The sequence below is a fragment of the Empidonax traillii genome, unplaced genomic scaffold (genome assembly GCF_003031625.1).
Source record: "Empidonax traillii isolate 1590-97213 ecotype Southwest subspecies unplaced genomic scaffold, ASM303162v1 scaffold343:size799674, whole genome shotgun sequence".
NCBI classification, from domain to species: Eukaryota; Metazoa; Chordata; class Aves; order Passeriformes; family Tyrannidae; genus Empidonax; species Empidonax traillii.
The window spans coordinates 394,720-415,192 of record NW_020955536.1 but is presented as its reverse complement, the minus strand read 5'-3'; the positions used below and the strand labels follow the sequence as shown (position 1 = coordinate 415,192).

At 38.3% G+C, this 20,473-nt stretch overlaps 1 protein-coding gene across 5 annotated transcripts in view; it reads right to left on the bottom strand.

Annotated features, from left to right (window-relative positions):
* The window catches only part of AFAP1 (actin filament associated protein 1), a 114,221-nt gene that overhangs the window by 59,166 nt on the left and 34,582 nt on the right, over positions 1-20,473 (bottom strand). For 3 of the 5 annotated variants that reach the window (XM_027892266.1, XM_027892269.1, XM_027892267.1), the window contains exons 2-3: positions 7,131-7,259; positions 1,864-1,961 (exon numbers count right to left, since the gene is read on the bottom strand). In XM_027892266.1, coding sequence (XP_027748067.1) covers positions 1,864-1,961; positions 7,131-7,257 — 225 coding nt within the window. In that variant the 5' untranslated portion in view covers positions 7,258-7,259. Of the gene's footprint in view, positions 1-1,863; positions 1,962-7,130; positions 7,263-20,473 lie in introns of those variants that run through there. The other 2 variants (XM_027892268.1, XM_027892270.1) reach the window with 1 other exon arrangement.

Sequence of the window (20,473 nt, the reverse complement as noted above, 5' to 3'; positions counted from 1 at the left end):
CCAGGCTCAACATGGGAAGACCACACTGCAGACCAGCCAGCTCTAACTGTGTCAGCTTCCACAGTAATTCCCAAAGTGTCTCAGAGAAATATTTTTGTTCCTCAAAAATCCAAACTGAACTACTGCAAAAAACAGTGTTGACCTCCTGGACCTAATTTACTTCACACCACTTCACTTGCTGCAGCTGTACCAACTTTAAGGGAATTTACACATTAGTATATGAGAAAGGAAAAGTAGATCAGTCATCTTTAAAAAAACAACTTGAATCCTCAGAGCCAAACTGAACTTACACAAATATGAAAGAATGAGGATATCAACTGGCTTCAGTTTATGAAGGTAGTACCTGAAGTCTACATTTCAAAGGCACATGCATTTTGCATAATTTTCATGTCCAAACCCTTTCCCTTGTAATTTATGCAATATGTATCTTAAATTAAAAAAAAATAATCAGTTTCTGGCACTGTTAACCATGAAATGGATTATCCAAGTTTCACTGCATATTAATAAGACCACTTTTGCATTCATTAGATATATGCATAATTATTTTACAGCATCCCTCTTATTTGAATTTTGCTACAGTATAAATACCAATGCTGGATACTAAGGTTTCTAGCATAAACATTCCCTTCCTATAATGATTTCAGCATCTCTCATTACATTATGTAGATTTAAAACTGAGAGGAAAAAAACTTGTTCAGGTTAAAACAAAAACCATCAGTGTTTAGGGAGAAACTAAGGTTCAAGGTATTCCACACAATACATGTTTGTTGTGGTTTTTTACTTTGTTCTGCAGTACATAGCATGTAATGAAAGTCTGGCCAGGACTTCAACCTGATAAATTAGTTGTTATATTCATAAGATGCTATTGGTTTATGTATCTCTTAGAACCAGGCATAAATGTGATAATAAAAAAAACACATTAAAATGAACCAGAACATCAGCCATCCAGTTGCTCTGACCCTGTAAGCTGTGTCTGTGCTTCCTGCTTTAGTCAATGAATGAATGTGGGTCTCCATGGATTGTCCCTACGACCATGCACAAAATTTTCCACAGAAGAATAAAGACATGGATACTTTATTAGTATTAGGGTGAAGACCCTGTTCAACTTTTAACAGGCTAAACCATGATTTGCTTACAGTTTTCTAAAAAAAAAAGTAATGCTGAAAATGTTTTCTTCATCACATTTAATGTAAAGTCGTTACGAGAGCAGCATTAAATATTGTTTACAGTTTATTCTATAATAAGAAAGCTGCTCTCAGCTGGAAGATGGAATTACAGATCTCGATCAGTATCTTTTCTATAAACATCTCTAAGAGCATGTGCATCTACTTGTTCTGCAGGGAATTTCCTATCCAGAGAGTGGGCAGGGAGGACACTAAAGACTTTATTTAAAAAAAAAAAATAAAAAGAAGCATTTTTCCTTAATTTTAAAACTCTGCACCTTCATTTTTCAGCTATCAAGTCTTCTCATGAGGCTTGCTCCAGAAAATGTTTGTAATGGAATTGTAAGAAACTGTCTGGGACCTGTGGGCTTGGCCAGGCTAACCTCCAACATACAACGGGTCAACCTTTGAAGTTAAGGTTATGTTGCTCAGGCTTTTGTCACTTGAATTTTGAAAATCTCCAAAGACTGCAATTCCGCAGACTTTGCCAGTGACCTGTTCCAAGGCTTATTTGACCACAGGGAATTTTTTGCCTTTTCTTCTGCAAGTTGAACCTAATTCCCTCAACCAAAGTAGAGGTGAGAGGAATAACCATTTCCCTGGACCTGCAGGCTCCTTCCCCTTGCAACAATTTCTGTTAATGCTTACCACAAATACATTCTCTCTCGTCTATATTTATATAATTAAATATAATACTCACCAGCCACTGCTGAGGTATTTCTGGCAGAGGCATTTGAGGAGGCGCTGGCAAACTGTTGGCAACTTCTTGTTTCTGTACATGTTCTTTTATTTCTAAACCTGTGGAAGAGCAACAAACATCACTGAACACCTTGGTAGATGCAAATGGGACATTTTTTCCACATGTGGACCCCATGTCTGACTGTCACACACTGAAATCTGGCACACAGTGCTGATCACAGCCTACCTCCCAAGTATGGTTACTGAGGCAGGACTAAAAGAATGCTGGGAATTCAGGAATTTAATCAAGCAGAACAAACACATACTTACTCTATATGATAATGACATATATGCTGTTTGGATCAACAAATGCCAGACACAGAATAAAATTACAGGAAATCATTCTGAACTGCGCATCCATCTCAAACTGAAAGACTTGAACAAGATTCAAACACATTGCCAGGCATCTATGATACAGATAAAACCACTTACTGGGGGAAGATACCACACTCAAAAACATCCCAGTGGCACCATACAGTGAATAAAACACAGTCAGCCTGTGGGCAGTACGTGACTGGCTGCCTTTCCTCGGGGGAGACAGACAACAGTTGTTCCCTCAGAACATTATGGATGGGCAAAGTCACCACAAAGAAACGAGCCCAAAAACATCTTTCATACCAAAAGAGTGGGAAAGAGGGTGAAAGAATAGACCCTGCCTGCCTGCCTTCCTTCCTGGAAGCGATGGTAACAGCTATTTGGTCAGGCCCACAGTGCCCATGTTCCCTGGGCTCCCTGCTGCCATCACCATCTCTGATCATGGGGCCATGGTGAGAGTCTGCCCAAGCCCCAGAAGATGCAGGATGCTGTGACACCCCAACGTGGAGCACTGCTGGGGGGACATTGCCCTAATCAACTCACTATTAACAGAACTGCACACTAAGCATGTTTTCCCACCATTTCCTTCTTATTTTTTTTTTAATCATCTCATAGTTTTCCAATGAATTTGAAAAGGGAAAAGGAGCTGAATGTAAAAGCTGCTTTGAGGATCCTTTGTAACACTGTTGCATCTCCCTCACCAAGGGAAAAAAGGAGTGACCTGCTTGTTCTGGGTTTTTGGCACAATAATTTAAATCCTAGTTGAACTCACTTCATAGGAACATGATATTGTTTACTTTTCTAAATATCAAAAGGAGATTAGGGTGCATCTCCTCAATGCTCTGGCAAAAATTCAGTCCATGGACTGTACCCTCCTTAAACCTAGACTGAACTTACTTTTAGTGTTTAGTTGCATTTTTAAAATATATATTTACATAAGTCAAATGGATGTTTTTCAGTCAAGATCATGTAATTCTCAAAAATTCAATCCACGATAATATGTTTCTTGTTATAATACCCCAGTCCCACTGGCTGTGAAGTCATGGATTGAAAAACAACACTGATAAGTTAAAGTGGCTCTAAAGATTACAAATTTTTTTTTCCTACAAATCAAGGCAGGGATTAGTGTCGAGAAACATTCCTTAGTTAGAAAGTTACAGAAAGTATAACTTCCACTTGTTCCTCTTTACGTAGGATGAATCTATATTACAACTGCCATCCATATCCAAGTCTCCTGTGCTTTTCCTAACAACCAGAAGTCATATATGAAGGATTTTTTACAAAAAAATGCCCCAAATTATTTCAGTTGAATATTACTGACTCTGTAAAATGGTTTTCCCCCAGTTTTAACCTATGTGTTTAATCAAGAAACTGGCCTAACATTTAATTTTTTCTATCAACTTACACAGCAAAGGGAGCACTACAGCTTTAGGGCATCAAGTCCCTTTAAGGAAAACAGGCAGTGCTGGTGATCATATTAAATGACTAAATCCAGCAACAATTCTTACTCCAAAATAAACTCTTTGTGTCTTTGTTTTTTAGAAGAAAGTCCGAGTTTTAGAAGGAAATGCCAAGTGTTTTCTTCAGACCTACAATCCATTGGGCATGCCAAGGCTCAGAAAGAAAAATGAAGTTTACAGTTTTGCCAGCTATTCCGAGTAACCACTGGTTTGGATGCGGGGCAGGTTGAGGCCAGGCAGCTACAACCCGAAGAACACATCTGCGTGGCCCAGTTCTCTCTGCTTGACAGATATTAAATGAAGAAAACATTGTGCATTTGGGGGAGATGGAACAAAACAGGGCAAAAGACTTCTAAAGAATTCCCCAAGAACATAGTTTGAAGTGTTTTACTAAAACCCAAGCAGCTCATTACAATAATTTCCACACCTTTACAAAGAAAAACATAATTAATTTCCAGATGTTCTAAAGAAGTCAGCCACCTCCCAGTTTCCCAGATCCTTCATTACCATATCCCATTGATCTTACATAGTTTTCTACAGCAATCAAAAAATCCTGTTGAATTCACCCAGTTGAATTTTGCAAATGCAATTGAAGAGTCTGAACTCAGCATAGTCTTCAGGCCTCTTAAACTGTGCCAGCAACCCAAGAGCTCTCGTGGAGTTGTGTGGGTGGAGTAAAACAATATTTTGAAAAACAGACTCCAAATGATAGTTCATCTTAGTTACAGAGTACTGTGGGTTTATGCATCCTTTATTGCTTTTAATTTTAATGAAGAGATGAATAGTTTCAAAGGGATGGGAGTACTGAATATTATAACTGATAAAAAAAGCAACAGGGTCGGCTCCAGTAAAGTACATGACTCCCTGGGTAGTTTCACACACACTTGAAGCCAGGATGTGATGGCAGAGCGCCCAAGGAGGCAGTTCCTCTCCCTCCCTGCCTTGTTCCTGTCCCTTCACCAACCTCTCCTTCGAGCCAGCATAAGCATGTGTGTGGCCTTAGGCTGAACCAGGCCAGAGAAGTGACACTGGTTAGGAATAAAGCATTAAAAAAAAGAAAGGAAATAATGTTTGTGCTAGCAGAAAATTAGCACAGAAAGGAAGAAGCAATACAGGAGTAGCCTGCGGAGAGAAACGGATGCTTTTTTAGAGGACATACTGACTTAAACTCTATTTAAACTGCATTTCCATAAACTAGAGTTTATAGACATATAAAGCATAGTCCTGTGATCTCTTGCTCAACTGAACTACGGGATTTCCTTAATTCTAGTTTGAACTAGAGCATATCTTCAGAAAAATATTCCATCTTGATAAGATGCCAGCAATGGCATGTAGAATTTGCTAAGTTCTTCCATTAGTTCATAGCTTCAATGCTCAAAACATGTGCTTTATTTCCACTTTGAAAGAAACATTCAGCCATTGCACTTACTGTTGTGTAAGTCTAAAAGCTTATTCTCAGTCATTCCTTTTCTACATAAAGATTAATTATGATACCTCATGTTGGATAATGTGAAGGCATATTTCTGGATCCTTTTACAACTTTTACAACTTTTCTTTGAAATGTCTAAATTTTATCTCCTTGAATTTAGGCACTAGAAGTGGGTAAAGTGTTGCAGTAACAACTGCACTGAGCAAAGCCCTACTGCTTAATATATGGATCTTGTATGGATCTTGCTAACAGATGGATCCCGTAATTGCATGCAACAGATCTTATTAAAGATCCTGAAATGGGCTTTAAAATATAAATGGTAGGTGCTGAATAGTGGAAAGCTATGGTCCTGGGGTCTTTTTATCTGTTACCACATCTAGAGACACAAACTGAACACATCTAGGGAGGTGCCCTGGTACAGAGAAATCAGTATTCATGCAGTTAAAACCTCTCACTCTCAAGGTGGAGGGGGATGATTTTGAACTATCTATATGGAGCAGATCTTTGCCTGAGCCGACTCCCACATCATGCCTAGAAACTGATGCAGGACACAAGTCAGGTCAGGTCAAACCCATGCCAAAGATCCATAATTTACCAGCATAAATAATTGCGTTGTAAGAGTCCGGAAACATACCCAGCACTGTGAGGTGCAGGATTTTTGGTCCTGGAACACTGTACGCAATCCCAAAAACAAAAGGGATACAACAACCCTTCCCTGTGTTTTTAATGTTGGCAGCAGAATGTTGTCTGACTTCTTGAAAAAGTAAATGTTTTTCTTAATAAATCTAGTTGAAAAGATTGCAAGAATAACACGCAGTGTCAGATCAGCATTGTTGAGGTTATTTTGAACTCCAGTAAAATACAGCTGTTTCTAAACATATCAAATTGCAGGTTCTCACCTACAGATTCTGATCGTTGGGAGTTTGATGTATTTTGGTCAGTTTTTGGAGCACGAAGACTCCTTCCACAATATGAGGAATTGGTATTTGCCTCCTTCTCTCAGTAGTAAAGTAAAAATAGCAACGAGTCTTTAAGAATGTCAAAACAGAAAGGAGGACAATAATTACTTTCAAGCTGATCTCCTTGGACTTGAATCCCATTGCAAAAATTATTTCTTTACTGAAAGGGAGAAACACTGCATCAAACAAACCATATTTTTCTAGCCCCAGAGAAGAAACAAATCATGAGAAATACAGCTGCTCAAAACGTGGTGCTTTTCTTCAACAAACTCTGGTATTTTTCAAAAAATCTAAACTGAGGGTTTACACCGACAGTACTTCTGTCAAATCTAGCAGAGACAGAGGTCTTATAGCCCAGATGTCACTTCATACAGAAAGGTGGTGTAAAAAATATAACAGTACTGCTAGAAAAAATAGTGAGGAATGTTCTTCATACAAGCTCTATGGAAAGGTTCCTTCCTGTACACAGCGAATCACTTATATTGCACTCAGTTCCATAATCTTGATAGAGACAAAAGCGATTGTGCAATCAGAATGGTTTTAGATAGGAAGAAAAGGAGAAAATTATCTAATTGCAAAATGCAAACCAAACATGCTGACAGCCATTTCCTTTCTCTGGCTTGGCACTCCTGTATCAGCCATGCACCCAAACTCCACCTCAGTATCAAGCCTTTTGATGGATTTGGGTCATTTAACACAGATGAAAAGGTGCTGTGGGCAGCACTCCCTGACACAGTATAACTTTTCCATCAAAACTCACAAATAGCATTTCTGCCACAAATAAAATGAAGAAACCACTCTACCAGAAGAAGTGAAAACATTCTATCTAGAACATAATTTTGTGGTTGGATTCACCCATGTGCATCCAAGACACTTGTAGTGTGCCTTTTGCTGTATTTTACTGCAGAACATGAAGGAAAGCATTCAGGAAAGTTAGACTTTGGCTTCACCCTGCCTTTCTGTCTTGCTTCAATTTAGGGCTTGTCTTTAGCTCTTAAAATTATTTCACTGAGCACAGACTTATTTTGTGCGTTCTGCAAGCGAGAAAACACACCCCAGCACTGACCTTTTGATGACTGTATCCTCAGGAGAATGTTAGTTATTACTGCCTTCTTCTCCCTGACAGTGGAAGTTAGATATTCATGGTCCAGAAGTTCAAGAAACAGGCGCAGCTCAACTATTAACTCTTCCATGGCTGAAAGACAAAAAAAATAGAATTACTTTTTCTAAAAAGTCCCTTCAGAAGAAAGATGAGAGTTAATTCTTATTTATGCACATTCATAATTATTTTCTAGCATTTCTTAAAAATGTAGTCCTCCCTGCTGGAAACAGATTTAACATTACTAAACATCAGTAGAACCAACAGAATAAATGCCAGCTCTACTGGCATTTACAATGCTTATCTCAAAACTGACAAACATATCTTTTCAGATATCACGTGTGAAGCCAGCACTAGACAAGTGCAGGAATGGTGGCCATCAGCTTTTCTACCAGTGCCACTCCGGTTCCCCTCCCATTAACAAACTGCAAAATTCCTATCTGCAGAACAAATGTAAGGCTTGGTAAAGTTCCTGACACCACTGATATTTTCATTAATCTTTCTATTTCCCTTATTTATTCTGTTTCCTGTGAAAAAAAAAAATCTCTTTTTTTAACAATGATTTTTCTTTTTTATAATCTCCAAAGACAAGCTCCCAACCTGTCGCATATTTTCTTATCACTCCCCACATTCCCAGTGATGCACTTCATATTTCATCCTATTTCTATTATTTCAGATCTCAAGGCTTTCCAGTTGGCTCTAGAAAAAATGACATTCCTTCTTTTTATTCCCAATGCTTCCTAAATTTTTAGCAGCAAACTTTATATTTCTACTTTTTTTCCTTTAAAATCACCCCCAAAATTTTAACATCCCATGGTCCTAGTAACTGCAGTAGCTCAGACTATACATACAAACACCTTTGTTACAGCCTAATCATATGATATCTCTTTAGCAGGTTTATGAGAAACCCATGGCATTGAATCACATTTTCATGCTTCTGTACTCTCATAATTCTGAGATTCTTTGGTCCGTTCCCTTAAGTGAGTGCACTATTTATCGTTTTGGTTTCATCTTGACAAAGTAGTTCACATTTCCATACTTTCTGTATCCTATGACATCATTCTCATTAAAAGATGAGGAGAAATATCTATTTCATTTCAGGATCACACCTACGATTAATCTCAGTCCTACCCTCATTCCAAAATGCCTCCACTTAAATTTTTCTCCACTTAATCACATTTGGTTTTGTATTCTTTTCAAAGCCCAATGGGACAACTGCTGCTAAGCCTGGTCAAACCTCTAAAAGGTACATTCCTTGCTGCTTACACCCTTACCAGCTCTTCCCTACTCCTAAAACCTTTCTGAAACAGCTGTTTACCCAAGTGAACCTGGAATCCTTTTTTCCATTTCAGAGAATGTGTTTGGATGTTTAAACAATCCTTGTTCAAGATGCATTTGCTTTATATCCTACACTTGACAACAGGGAAGCCTGCAGACGTCAGCTACACTCCCGCAAGGGGCTGTTGGCCTCTTCCTGTCCCCAGTGAATACAGATTTTTCCCATGTATTTGCAGTCTGTACCACACGTACGCTCTGGTTGCTCTGGCAAACCCAACATACCTCGAGCAGGTAAAGAAGATGTGCCACTCACCAACACAAGGGCATGAAAACATCTTAACAAAGAAATCTCTGAAGAAGTACACTAGGGCAAATATTGTCACAGAATCACTTAGGTTGTAAAAGAGCCTCAAGATCACTGAGTCCAACCATTAATCCAGCACTGTCAAGTCCACCACTAAACCACGTCCCTAAGCCCCACATCCATGTTTTTCCCAGGGGCAGTGACTCCACCATGTCCCTGGGCAGCTGTTCCAATGCTTGACCATTCTTTCAGGAAAGAAATTTTTTCCTAGTATCCAATCTAAACCTCTCCTGGTTTGAGGCCATTTCCTCTTGTCCTGTCACTTTTTACTTGGGGGAAAAGATTGACACACACCTTGCTACAACCTCCTTTCAGACAGTTGTAGACTGAGATAAGGTCCACCCTGAGTGCTGTTTTCTCCAGGCTAAACAATTCCAGCTCACTTAGATACTCCTCATAAGACTTGTGCACCAGACCGTTCATCCTTAATTTTCTCAAAGACACCGTTAATCTTCACATGTAATTTCATCCTGCCCAAGTTTTTCTCCATGGTTATGTTCTTCTATTCAACTGAGGACTAGCACTGCCATTAATATAAGCTGTCCACATTTTCAAGAAAAATGTTTCTCAAAGATTTGCAGAATATATAGGCAGAAGAGGGTATTCAAAATGTCAGAAAAACTGTCTCCATAACTCCCCGATGTAGCTCATAAAAAATATCCCATGGCCACAGGTAATTTTTTTTGTCATCACACTTGTAGCTGTCTAAACCGTCTTGAAATCTGTCAGAAATCTGAAGTATTTCACAACAACCCTATTACTTACAGAGTTGTTTGCCTTATGGAAAAACAACATATATACCTACAGCATGCAGCTTTCTGAAGCACAGAGATAAAGGTTCAGATTTGAAAAGTGGCAAGTGATCACAAGACTCAAGGAGAAATAAAGCACGAGACTCTATGACAAAAAAACAAAACAAACCCAAAAAAACCCACAAATAATCAGCTCTTACTTTTTAAAAAAATTATACAGTTTAGAAATAAGATGTATATTCCATTATGTGTACAGTGGTCTCTTGCTTTTAAGTATGCTTTGAATATAAGATGCATCAATACTGTTGTTATAACTTCATTTTGATTATGGAATATGTGAATATTTTAATAGTTACATATGTGTTATAATATATGCCTTTCAAAAGCTATCAGTACCATAGAATCAAGGCAGTCATTGTGAAACCTAATCAGTATACAGTAAAAGAAATGTGTATTTTTCAAGTAGTTCTACAGCCATATAAATTACTGTCAGCAATTGCATTAGAATTTCTTTGCAATGCCATGTTTTCTGGTTTCTTTAAGGCAAGGGACTGTAAATAGGCTTTAAAGAGAGCTATCCTTTGTTCTTGTCAAAAGAATACCCTATGCCACAGTCACCTCGTTTCTTTGCTGAGAACTTTCACTTCTGGAAAGGGAAAAAAAGGATGAAAGCATCAGATACAATTTATATGCAAAGTGTGCATAACTGTGTTCAGTTATTAAAAATTATCAGATCCTTGTTCTCAGGAGCTTATAATCTAATATAAACAGATGGATTGCAAAATGAGAAATGAAAACAGAGCAAGAGGGAGTTATGAGGCAAGGAGACAGGGAAGCAAGAGGAGAGGAGATAGGAAACCACTGCTGGAGAGGCTCCTGGGAGCTGGCATCAGCCCATATCTCTCCTGAGGCCTTATATCATAACCATGTGGACTTCCTCTATGTCTCTGGAGGGAACCTGCACTGCAGTCCCTGGTGACCCCTGCCCATTGACCTACAGTAATCAAGCCACCTAAGGTACTAGAAGCAATTCAACTGCTCCAACAGAGGATTTTTAAAAAAAGCTTTGGTTAGGACTGGTAAGAGGATGGTAAGATGAACCTGGTACCAGTGAGACACATAAAAAATCTCAGAACCACTGCCTTAGCAACACATTCACCATAACTGCATGCAGTGCTTGGCCTGGTGTCCGGCACTGCGGTTCAAATGTCCAGAAGTGCATCATGCAGGAATGCAGAGCCTGAGAAGACTCACTCTTCCTGCCTTTGTAAGCTCACAGGTATATGACACTGACTTCAAGAAAGTAGTCAGAAATGCTAATGATACAATTTTAGTGTGGCATCAGAATAAAATTGTTAGCAGTTGTTGAAAAATGCCAGGCATGAACACAACATTGCTTCTCTTACATTTCTACCAGGATTAAATTGGGGGTGTATTTTCATTTGTGGAACTTAATAGCATCATAAATATCAAAGTGTGAAGAAAGGAAGTTCTGAATTTCACTTTATATATGCAATGATGTCAAACATCCAAAAAGAAAAGGGACTGAAAAATCTATTTTCCCCAAATGGTAACAAATAAAGTTGTATATTCTCAGGAAAAAACAAGTTTTGCCTGTTGTCAATCCTTGGCTGCTTTTCTGGATTAAAGAATCTTCTTCCATCCTTCCTAGAAATGTAATGATGTGCTCACAAAAAAGTAATGGAACTGAATAGCAGAAAATCTACATAATACATATTTTCAGTAAGCAATCATTGCCTCTTAAATGGAGACTCAAAAGGAGTGGGTGATGCAAGTCCCAAAGAAAAACATACTCTTCCAGTGAGAGATTACCCTTGGAAATCTGACATCATCACAAAATAGGAATAATAATCAGAAGAAGGTTCTCAAAAAGGAGCCAATTCATTTGACAGTTTTGGCTGTATTTTCGTTGTCAAAGGAATTACTTGTAAGTGGCAGGTGGTGAAAGGCAGGGTGGAGCCCAGGGATGGTAATCACAACAGTAAGAAGATTTTAGCTTGACTGAGGAGCAAATTCACATTCCATACTAAATGATGAGAAGTCTATTCTGTGTTCAATAGGAATTATAGGCCCCTGATGGGCTGCAGCAATTGCCATGCACAAATAAAAAAACAATGATACATCCAGGAGGGTTTCCAAGACCGGCTCTCAAGAGTTTTAAAGTTTTTCAAATGGCAGCACATAAAAACTACATACATAAGCCAGCAACAGAATACACCAAGGTAAAAATAATCAGAGGAAGGCAATTACATCACACTGTAGATTTTGTTCCAAACCAGAACTAAAACCAACTGGGACTGGAAAAGCATGATGATGCAATTATTCCAAATCTACGTTTACAGATACTGGCCTAAAAGCATTTTTAAAACAATATAAAGTTTTCACTTCCACTTGAGTAGAAAAAAAAAAATCATAGGAGCAGTACTGTATCATACACAAGATTTCAAGGTTGCTTAAACCAGAATAAAAGACAAGGATGAGCTCGTTAGAAAAATGGTCACATTGGTTTTTGGTCACTCATAGCAATTAAAGTGTTTCTTAACCCTGCCATAGCACAAATGACCTAAAAGTGTCTTCCAGTTGACTAATTTACACTGATAGACTTCTAAAAGAAAGAGGAATGGGAATCCAGGAGGAGCATGTTTATTAATTATTGTGTAGTCTATGCAATACAAACCCCACATAAAGTAAATGCACTTCTATGCTTGCACATCTATTATAAACACACATAGGAAAATATGTTAGTATACAAATCTATCATAAAAATACAAATTAAAATTGAGCTTCAATTTTTTAGAAGATCCTATTGATCAGTTCCTTGAATACTGCTGAATCAAATTTCTCTGTGGGTAAGTTCTCTCTGTGTAGTTTGACATTTACGGATATGGAAGTCCAGAACATACCATGTTAATGACATCCACTACAAGAAATCGTCTAATCTGACTTTTTATACAATACAGACCAGAGACTTTTATCTCACTATCTCACTAGTGGAGGGATGTGTATTAACCTAAAGTACATCTTCCAGGAAAGCCAAAAAAACTATATCAGCATTTTGAAACCTAGTTTCATGGTGAAAGGATCCCATTTAACCTCATGAAACAAATTTGACTGGATTTATGGATAATATTGATGCCAATCTTCAATCTATATATAAAAACTTCTTGAAACATTGAGACTCTCCCAACCTTCCAAAAAAACCCTCATTGGTATTTGGGTACACAAGCAATGATATAGAAACCAGATATGTGATCTTGTTTTAAATAAAAAAAAAAATGTGAATTGCATGTTTATACCCATTTCTATTGAAATAGTGTCACCATCCTTAGTTTTGGATATTGTAATTTGAATACTTTACTCAAAAGCTCATAGCAGACTACCTCTGGGGAAAGCATGTCTGTATTTTTATAAAGCTATGACTATTAGGGACACGACAATGATTGTAGAGCCACAAGGAGACAAAAATCCTTGTGAAGAAAAACACAGAATCACTTCAAGTCACTTCCACTCAATCCAATAATACAGTTACAAATGTCCTGTATCCAGTAATTATTGAAAAAGTTCCTTTCACGGCTACTTTATCATTACCCATGAAAAGATTTTCACACAGAAATACACAAAATCTGGAAGGAGACAGCGATAACATGTTTAGCACTAGAAAAAATTTTTACTTTTTTTCAATATGCTACGAGAAACGAGTTGACATATTTGAAAATTGCACTGAAGTCCTATCCCCCAAGAAATGAGAAGGCATGTTGCTTGAGGAACACCCAGCGAGGAGACAAGACATCGCTTTTGGAGAGTTTTCTCTTGGTTGCACTCTCCTTTCTTTGCTGCCCTGGTAACCACAGTGTACAAGGTGTGTTGAATTCCACCTGATAAGTGTGCTAAATCCTGCTTCAGAAAGTAAAGGTGATCATCTTGGGGCTATATGGTATTAGAGGAAAGAATGGTAGCGTATTAAAAGGGGTGAACCCTAAACAGCAGATAAAGCCCTAAAGATGAAGAACTAGTATGAAACAAGGACAACAGATACAAGGATTGTCATTAGAGTGTTTTAACATAAAAATAATTAAACCTCTCTAAAACCTGGCAACAATCATCTTTTGTTTAAGATTTGGAGCTCCCCAGCCTGTCACAAACCCGCTTTCCAGACAATTTGGGGCAAGGGAGGCAAAACAGATCTACTAAAAACTCCTCCTGTCTCATGCATATTTATAATCAACTTCAATGAGTGTCAAGGGATCACTTCGGCCCCACCCACACGTATTCCTCTTTTTCCTTCCCTCTGTTTCAGTTTTCAAGGACTTGGCTTTTACAAAACTAGCTTTCCAAAAAAGCTATCAGAGCTCCAAATGCTGCTGTTGCAATATTTGGGTGATAAAACAAGAGGTGGGAAAGCATTAAGGAATGTTTGGGCAAGAAACGAGCTGCCAAAAATCCTACTCAATCAGCTACATCCATGCAATGAGTGACAGCAATGCAGGAGTGTAATCCATTAGCATAAGGTAGATGGATAAAGTGTTTATTTTTTAAAGTCCAGACTAATGTTTAAGCAATGCCACAGACTTGGGAGAGGAATGTCTGCTTTTAAGCAAGTTCACAGACTCTGAGAAAAAAAAGAACTAAAAAAATAAAACAAAGAAAGAAGAAAAAAAAATTGAAAAAAGTAGAAATAGAAAAGAGAAAAAGAAGATATGAAAAAAAAACGAAAAAAGAAGAAAAAAAATAGTGTTATAGGCATGTATTCTTATTCAAGTATTAAACAGCTACACTGAACTCATTATATGTTAGCCCAAAAAAACCACAAACAAACAAAACAAACAAAAAAAACCTGTAACTAATTACAGAACCTTACAGTGGACTTCTAAAAAGTTGCTGAAGGTTTTATCTACAAGTATACTTTCCACATCAGATTTCTTTTGTTCTCAAAATAAATGTAACATACCTCGTAAAGCAAGTGAACATGGATTTCACTCTCACTGCATGCCCAGCATGCTGGGTAAGTCTCACCCTCCTGCCTCTCTGCTCACTGTGGGCAGTCAGGTTGAGTTTTCATTTCAGACTCCCATTACCTTACTTCAGGGGAAAATTGAAATTTCTTGCATTTAACCATCTCCAAATGTATCAGCTGACATCCCACCAGGACAAGACATTCCAGGTCTTGCCTGCTGGCTCCTGCACTAGCTCACCTCCTCCATCACCCCAAACCACAAAAGATAAGCAGCCACTACAGAAAATAAATGGGCTCCAGTTCCACAGAAGAAAAGCAGTTCCCCCATGATGCAAGAAGAAGACTGAAAATCTGTGGTAGGAGGTGAAAGTCTGTGCCTGTCTCCAAATCCCAAGGGAAAATGGGGCTCAGTTAAGGCTGAGACACATAAAAGCAGGTAACCTGTAGCAGTAAAAAAAAAGCAAAGGGTTGCATTGACCCTTTTAAGTTCTTCACTTGGGTCTTCAGCTGAACACAGATCCCTTTTTAGGATAGGATTTGTTTCAAAGTTATGAATAATTACATATCCAGCAGTAATGTGAGACAGTAAATTAAGAAAGCTTATGGAATGCAGACACAGAATAGCAAAACAATGACCAAAAAATACAAATATGGCAATGGTAGGAATTTCATATTATAATTTGGTATTTTTGTATTCAGCAATACAATTTCATTATACGTGTCAAATACCAAACTTAAAAATTGTTCAAGAAGTCCTGAGTCTGATCATGTCAGTCATATGAGCAGTACAACTGAAGAATAGTTTTTACATTGTGAATCTGGAGCTCCAGGTTTCCAGTGTGCAGCTAATTTAAAGCCAGAAACAAGAAAAAATTCTAACAGGAACCTTTGCCTGAAAAAATGCAGGTTCTGAAACATAAAAATATTAATCTATATTCATAGGAGAAAAAATAAATAAATAGATATTTCCCCTCACAACAAAACAGATTAAAAAAAAAGCTTATTAAAAACTTGTCTCTTTATCTGGTGTACTTCTCATAGTTTCAGTGATGCTCAACTAATTAATTTCAGTGTTGGATATGCAGCTTATGCTAGTATGTCATGAAGATTTAATTTTAATTATAGATGTGCTCTGAATTTATCATGAAACCAGAAGACATATGTTTAACAAACAGTAAAAAACTGATGTTAACACCTTTGTCTCAGGCTGCTCCAACCACCTTCCCTCCTCTATCAAATTGCCCTCATACCTCTTTGGAATACAGACTGTGCTAGACAGACACCTACGAGATCTCAAGGAAAATTTACCTCCTTGGTTTGCACTTCCCTTGCATAATTTTCTGTTTTCTGGACATTATCAAGGGTTTTTTTACATCTGGTTATGCTGCCCCATATGTTTGGAACAGCCTCCGTTCTCCCTGCCAAGCAACCTCCCTCTCTCCCATGAAATCCCTCTTTCTTTCAGCATTCCCTTCAACAATAATCCTCACATTCCCCTTTCTCTAACACTTGTGCCATGTCTGGTCATGCAGCTGGTTTTTTATCTACCTTTAGGTCAGACCTTGCAAATGTTTTCCCATGGTAAAAAAAAAACCCCAATCCTTCTGATGGGTTTCACTAACCACTACACTAGGATGAGCTCAGAGGAAAAAAAAAAAAACAAAACAAAACAGTGTTTTAGTGATTAACATCTCAAAGGCAGTAACTTCATTCCTGTGCAAAAGGAGCAAAGTAGACAAACAGTCAGAGGTCTGTTCCTTCTGCCAGCAGCGGAAGGATGCAGCTCTGAGGATGGGAGACCAGGGCAGCTGCTGTAACACACCCTGCCACCAGCAAGGGCACTGGCCGATTGGCTGAACTGGCTCCATCCTCTCCCCTCACACCTGGCCCTTTCCAAAAGGGAGCTGATATTTTAAAAAAATAAAATTATTATTCTATACAAGAATATTTCAAAGCTCTGAGGACATATGTCCAAGATGTTATCATTTAACTCACCCTGAGTCTAGCTGCATTTCTTCAGGTCAAGGAGCTAATTTACTGTTTGTAAAATGTGCTGCCGCTGAACTGAACAGCACAAGCAACACCAGCATCTCACTATTATGGCATCTAAAACTTCCTATCTGGCCACAGGAGAGAAAAAAACCACCACATTTTGCATACATCCTCTGCATATTCTCTTAATAACTGCCCACTTGTGTCAGCTGATGGATACCATGAGGATAAAAATCGACCACTGGGTCCAGAACAAAACCCTATGTTCAAATTACACAGCTACCTGTGAGCAAACTTCAGCAATAACCCTTGGGCAAGGAAGCCACATTATACACCTAGGAGGATCACTGCATCTCCATTTGTACTTGCCAGACTTCTGACAAGATGAGTGAACGTCCTGATCAATATGAGATTCACCAAAGGTTGGGTGTGCCAGCAACCTCACGCCTTATGTGGCTGGATAAGGTCCTGGATAGCTTGGTTAACAATATTTGCCACAAGGTTTTTCCCAATTCTTCATGTATTCCTGAGTAACAAAGAAGATGCAACTGCCAAATGTCCTCCCACTGAGATCTCAAAGGCAAAAACCCAGTAACCTCCCTCCCCCAAGAAAAATAAACCAGTAAGGATTAGAGTTTATAGCAAGTTTGCATATTTTTCTGGGTTTATGTGATTTGTTTTTCACAGACTCATAGCCTAACTAGGAAACCACAGACTACTGCATCTGTTGGTCTCAGCCATTACCAAAAATGTGCTGACTCTCTACAAAAGTTATCCCATTGCATCATAGCACAAACAACCCGTGTCACGCCTGTGGCCGCACAGCTGAGCCCCGTGAGCATCCCCCTGCAAACAGGCTGGGAAGGACCAGCTGGGGTGGCTGGGCAGCACCAGCCACAGCCAGTGCACAAAGATAAAAGCTATTGATGGCAAACATTTGCATCCTTGCCTCATCTCACCATCTGCTGCTGCTGCTGCTCACTTGAAAATTAATACAGTAGTTGCTCGAACCAGAAGCTAATGCTACATCTCCCCTCCTTAGCAGTACAGATCATTATTAGACTGCACATGCAACCCTTTTTTGAAACTCAAATGGGGCCTCTAATCTGACAGGATTCATCAAGAGAGACCAATAATGCTCCATTTGCAATTGTAGAGCCTGAAACAAAATGGACCAAACCTTTGTCCTAGTCAGTACTACCTTACTTTCCTTTCTTGTTCCCCAAAACATTTTCATCAGATCTAAAAAGTAAATTAATAAGTAAGTATTTTTCAAAGAATATAAAAAACTCTTTCTCAAGCAAAAGAAAATTCAGGACGGTCTTGCTTGTATAAATTACATTTCCTAATCCAATTCTAGGGGCTTTTTGCCAATCATGGCCATTAAGGAAATAACTGAAATCCCATTTTATCATCTTGATCATTTATTTCTAATAGTTTCCTATCTGTATCTGATTTGCACTGCATGAAGCAGAAATGTGAGAAGAATTAAGTATTTATCTTGGGGTTAGCATTCTCATACAAATCTTAATTCTGTGGCCTTTAATCCAGAGAAAGTCTCAGAGGTATTCCATATACATGCTTTGTAACATACTGGTTTTAGAGAAGGACTGATTTCACAGGCTTCAGGAGAAAAACTCAGAGATAGAAATCTGTATTCTTCTTTCCCATGTAAGACACACTTGAAACTCCTTATAGGAACATTATCAAATTGAGCATTTTTAAAAGCCTCCTAGTAAAAATTATTTTACCCTACATGTATTGTTCATCATTCCATTTAGAAATTATTTGCAATAAGAAAGTCAGCAGACAAATCCACTTTGGCAGGTTTTAGGGGAATTGTAGTGGAATATATATATCTAAAAAAAACCCAAACCCAAACTCTTTCCCTCCTTTCAAAGCAGTTTGAAAATGAAGTGAAGAAACTTCTAAGAAGAAAGTTTGCAACCATTTTTTTTTCCGTAAATTATAGTTTGAGCACCATGGTTATAGCTAATAAAATAAAAAAACTCCAAACAACATTAGAAAGGATAAAACCACTCTATCATATCCTACTCCTTTCTAGATATGTCCCGATATTTCCAGAGGTTCAGGACATACACGCACATTAGCAATAAAACAACGCAAGAAAACCTCTTTTACCTCCTAGCTGCAAGAAAATGACAGACAATTGCAAAAACACAGAAAAGACCAATGGAAAAATGGAAACTATTTAAATAAGCCTTTGTTCTGGAGCATTTGAGAGTGGCAGAAAGGTGCTTCAAAAAGGCCAGGCTGTCCTGATGAATAGGAAGGAGCATGAGAAGAAAAACAAGAGAGAGATGGGTCATTCATAGTCCATGAACCTTAACAGCATTCTTTGAAGAAAAACAAAAAGGTTTATCCAGTTAAATAGCTTATTTGTAGGAAAGATGCAAATGCGCACTTGGGGTAAAGAGGTTTTGGGTTTGTTTTTTTTTTTGCTTTTTTAATCTGTTTTCTTATGATAACACTTTTTTGCCCCCAGGCAAAAAATTAAGACATACAACGAAAGGCAAAATCAGCTTACACTTTCTTTTTATTCCAGATGGCAAAGTGACAAAAACTGACTAATTGCCAAATCAAGAAATGAATTATGATGAAGACATGGATTCTAAAAAAAGTCTTTGCAATTTTTCAAGTGAGAGAAGCAGAAGAGTAAATAAGTCCCAACTTTTAGAAAGCAATTTACATTCTCAAGGCACTGGGGACTACTTTATTTTCCCACCAACCTTTTGGGTTACAAAGCAGCACTCTCTCTGGTTTACAGATGGGAAACTGAGGCAGGCTTAGTACCACAGAGTACTTAGTACCACTCGGTGCTACCACCAAAAGAAGCTCCTTTTCCAAAACCAGGCTCATTCCTGCCTCTTCTCTGAGCTGGCATGTGCTTGTGCAGCCACAGGATGGACTGAAGCAGGAGACTGATACAATTTTTAAGAGCAATACCTGGTCATACTAGAGTAACTTTATGGTGGAACATGACCATAGGTCTACTTGTACCTAAATTAATGCTCCGTGAAGTTTGTGCGGCTGTAGTCACAAAGTCATGCTGTTTAGAAATCCTTTTAAACCCAGGATCAGGCAGTATAGGGGGATCTCAGTATGAAAGAATCAGGTGCTCCTCTGTGTCCTACTTTCTGACATATCAGAAGGAGAGACAGGATACATAAGGGGATAGTGTCCCAACCACACTACATGCTGGAGCAGTTCTGTGCATATCCTAACGCAGAAATACCTGGCATTTCCTTCCTGGGGACATCCGTGAAAGATGGGGAAAATTTCATGTTCTGCAGCTCTCTAAATCCACAAATTTGGTGTCAATATAATTTCTGTGCTATAACATCAAATTAGCCATACAGACCAAATATAAACATGTTGAATGTGTAACACTGAACATTTGAGATGAAATCTGGGATCCAAACAGCATTTGTCTAACTATTCCCATTAATGGCAAAGTTCTCCCAACAGGAATAGATGCTGAGATGATCAAACTTTTAACAGATCTGAAAATCCAAATCAAGCTGTGGTCCCCTCAAGATAATGTGACTAATTTTATCCTTTTTTGACAGCATCGTCTATTTTTGTCTTTGGCTTTTGTAATGAAAATGTAGATCTGAATCACGTGACCTGGATGCAGTGGGAAGTCCTTAATGACTTCTTGAAGAAAAGAAATGTCCTATACTTAAACCTTAAAAACAGCCCAAACCCCTATATAGTAAATTATTAGATACTTGTATTAGAGAATTAATTTTTTTTAAGTGTTCAAAGTATATAGCATTTACTATGATTCTATTAATAGCTTTCATAGTATTACATTTTATTACTAAATTTCTACACAACTGTGCAGGTTTCCCTGACATCACAGGACTGTCGCAGCCCTGGGAATGGAGGCAGATCCCAGTGGCAGGAGCTGCTGCAGCACGTCTCG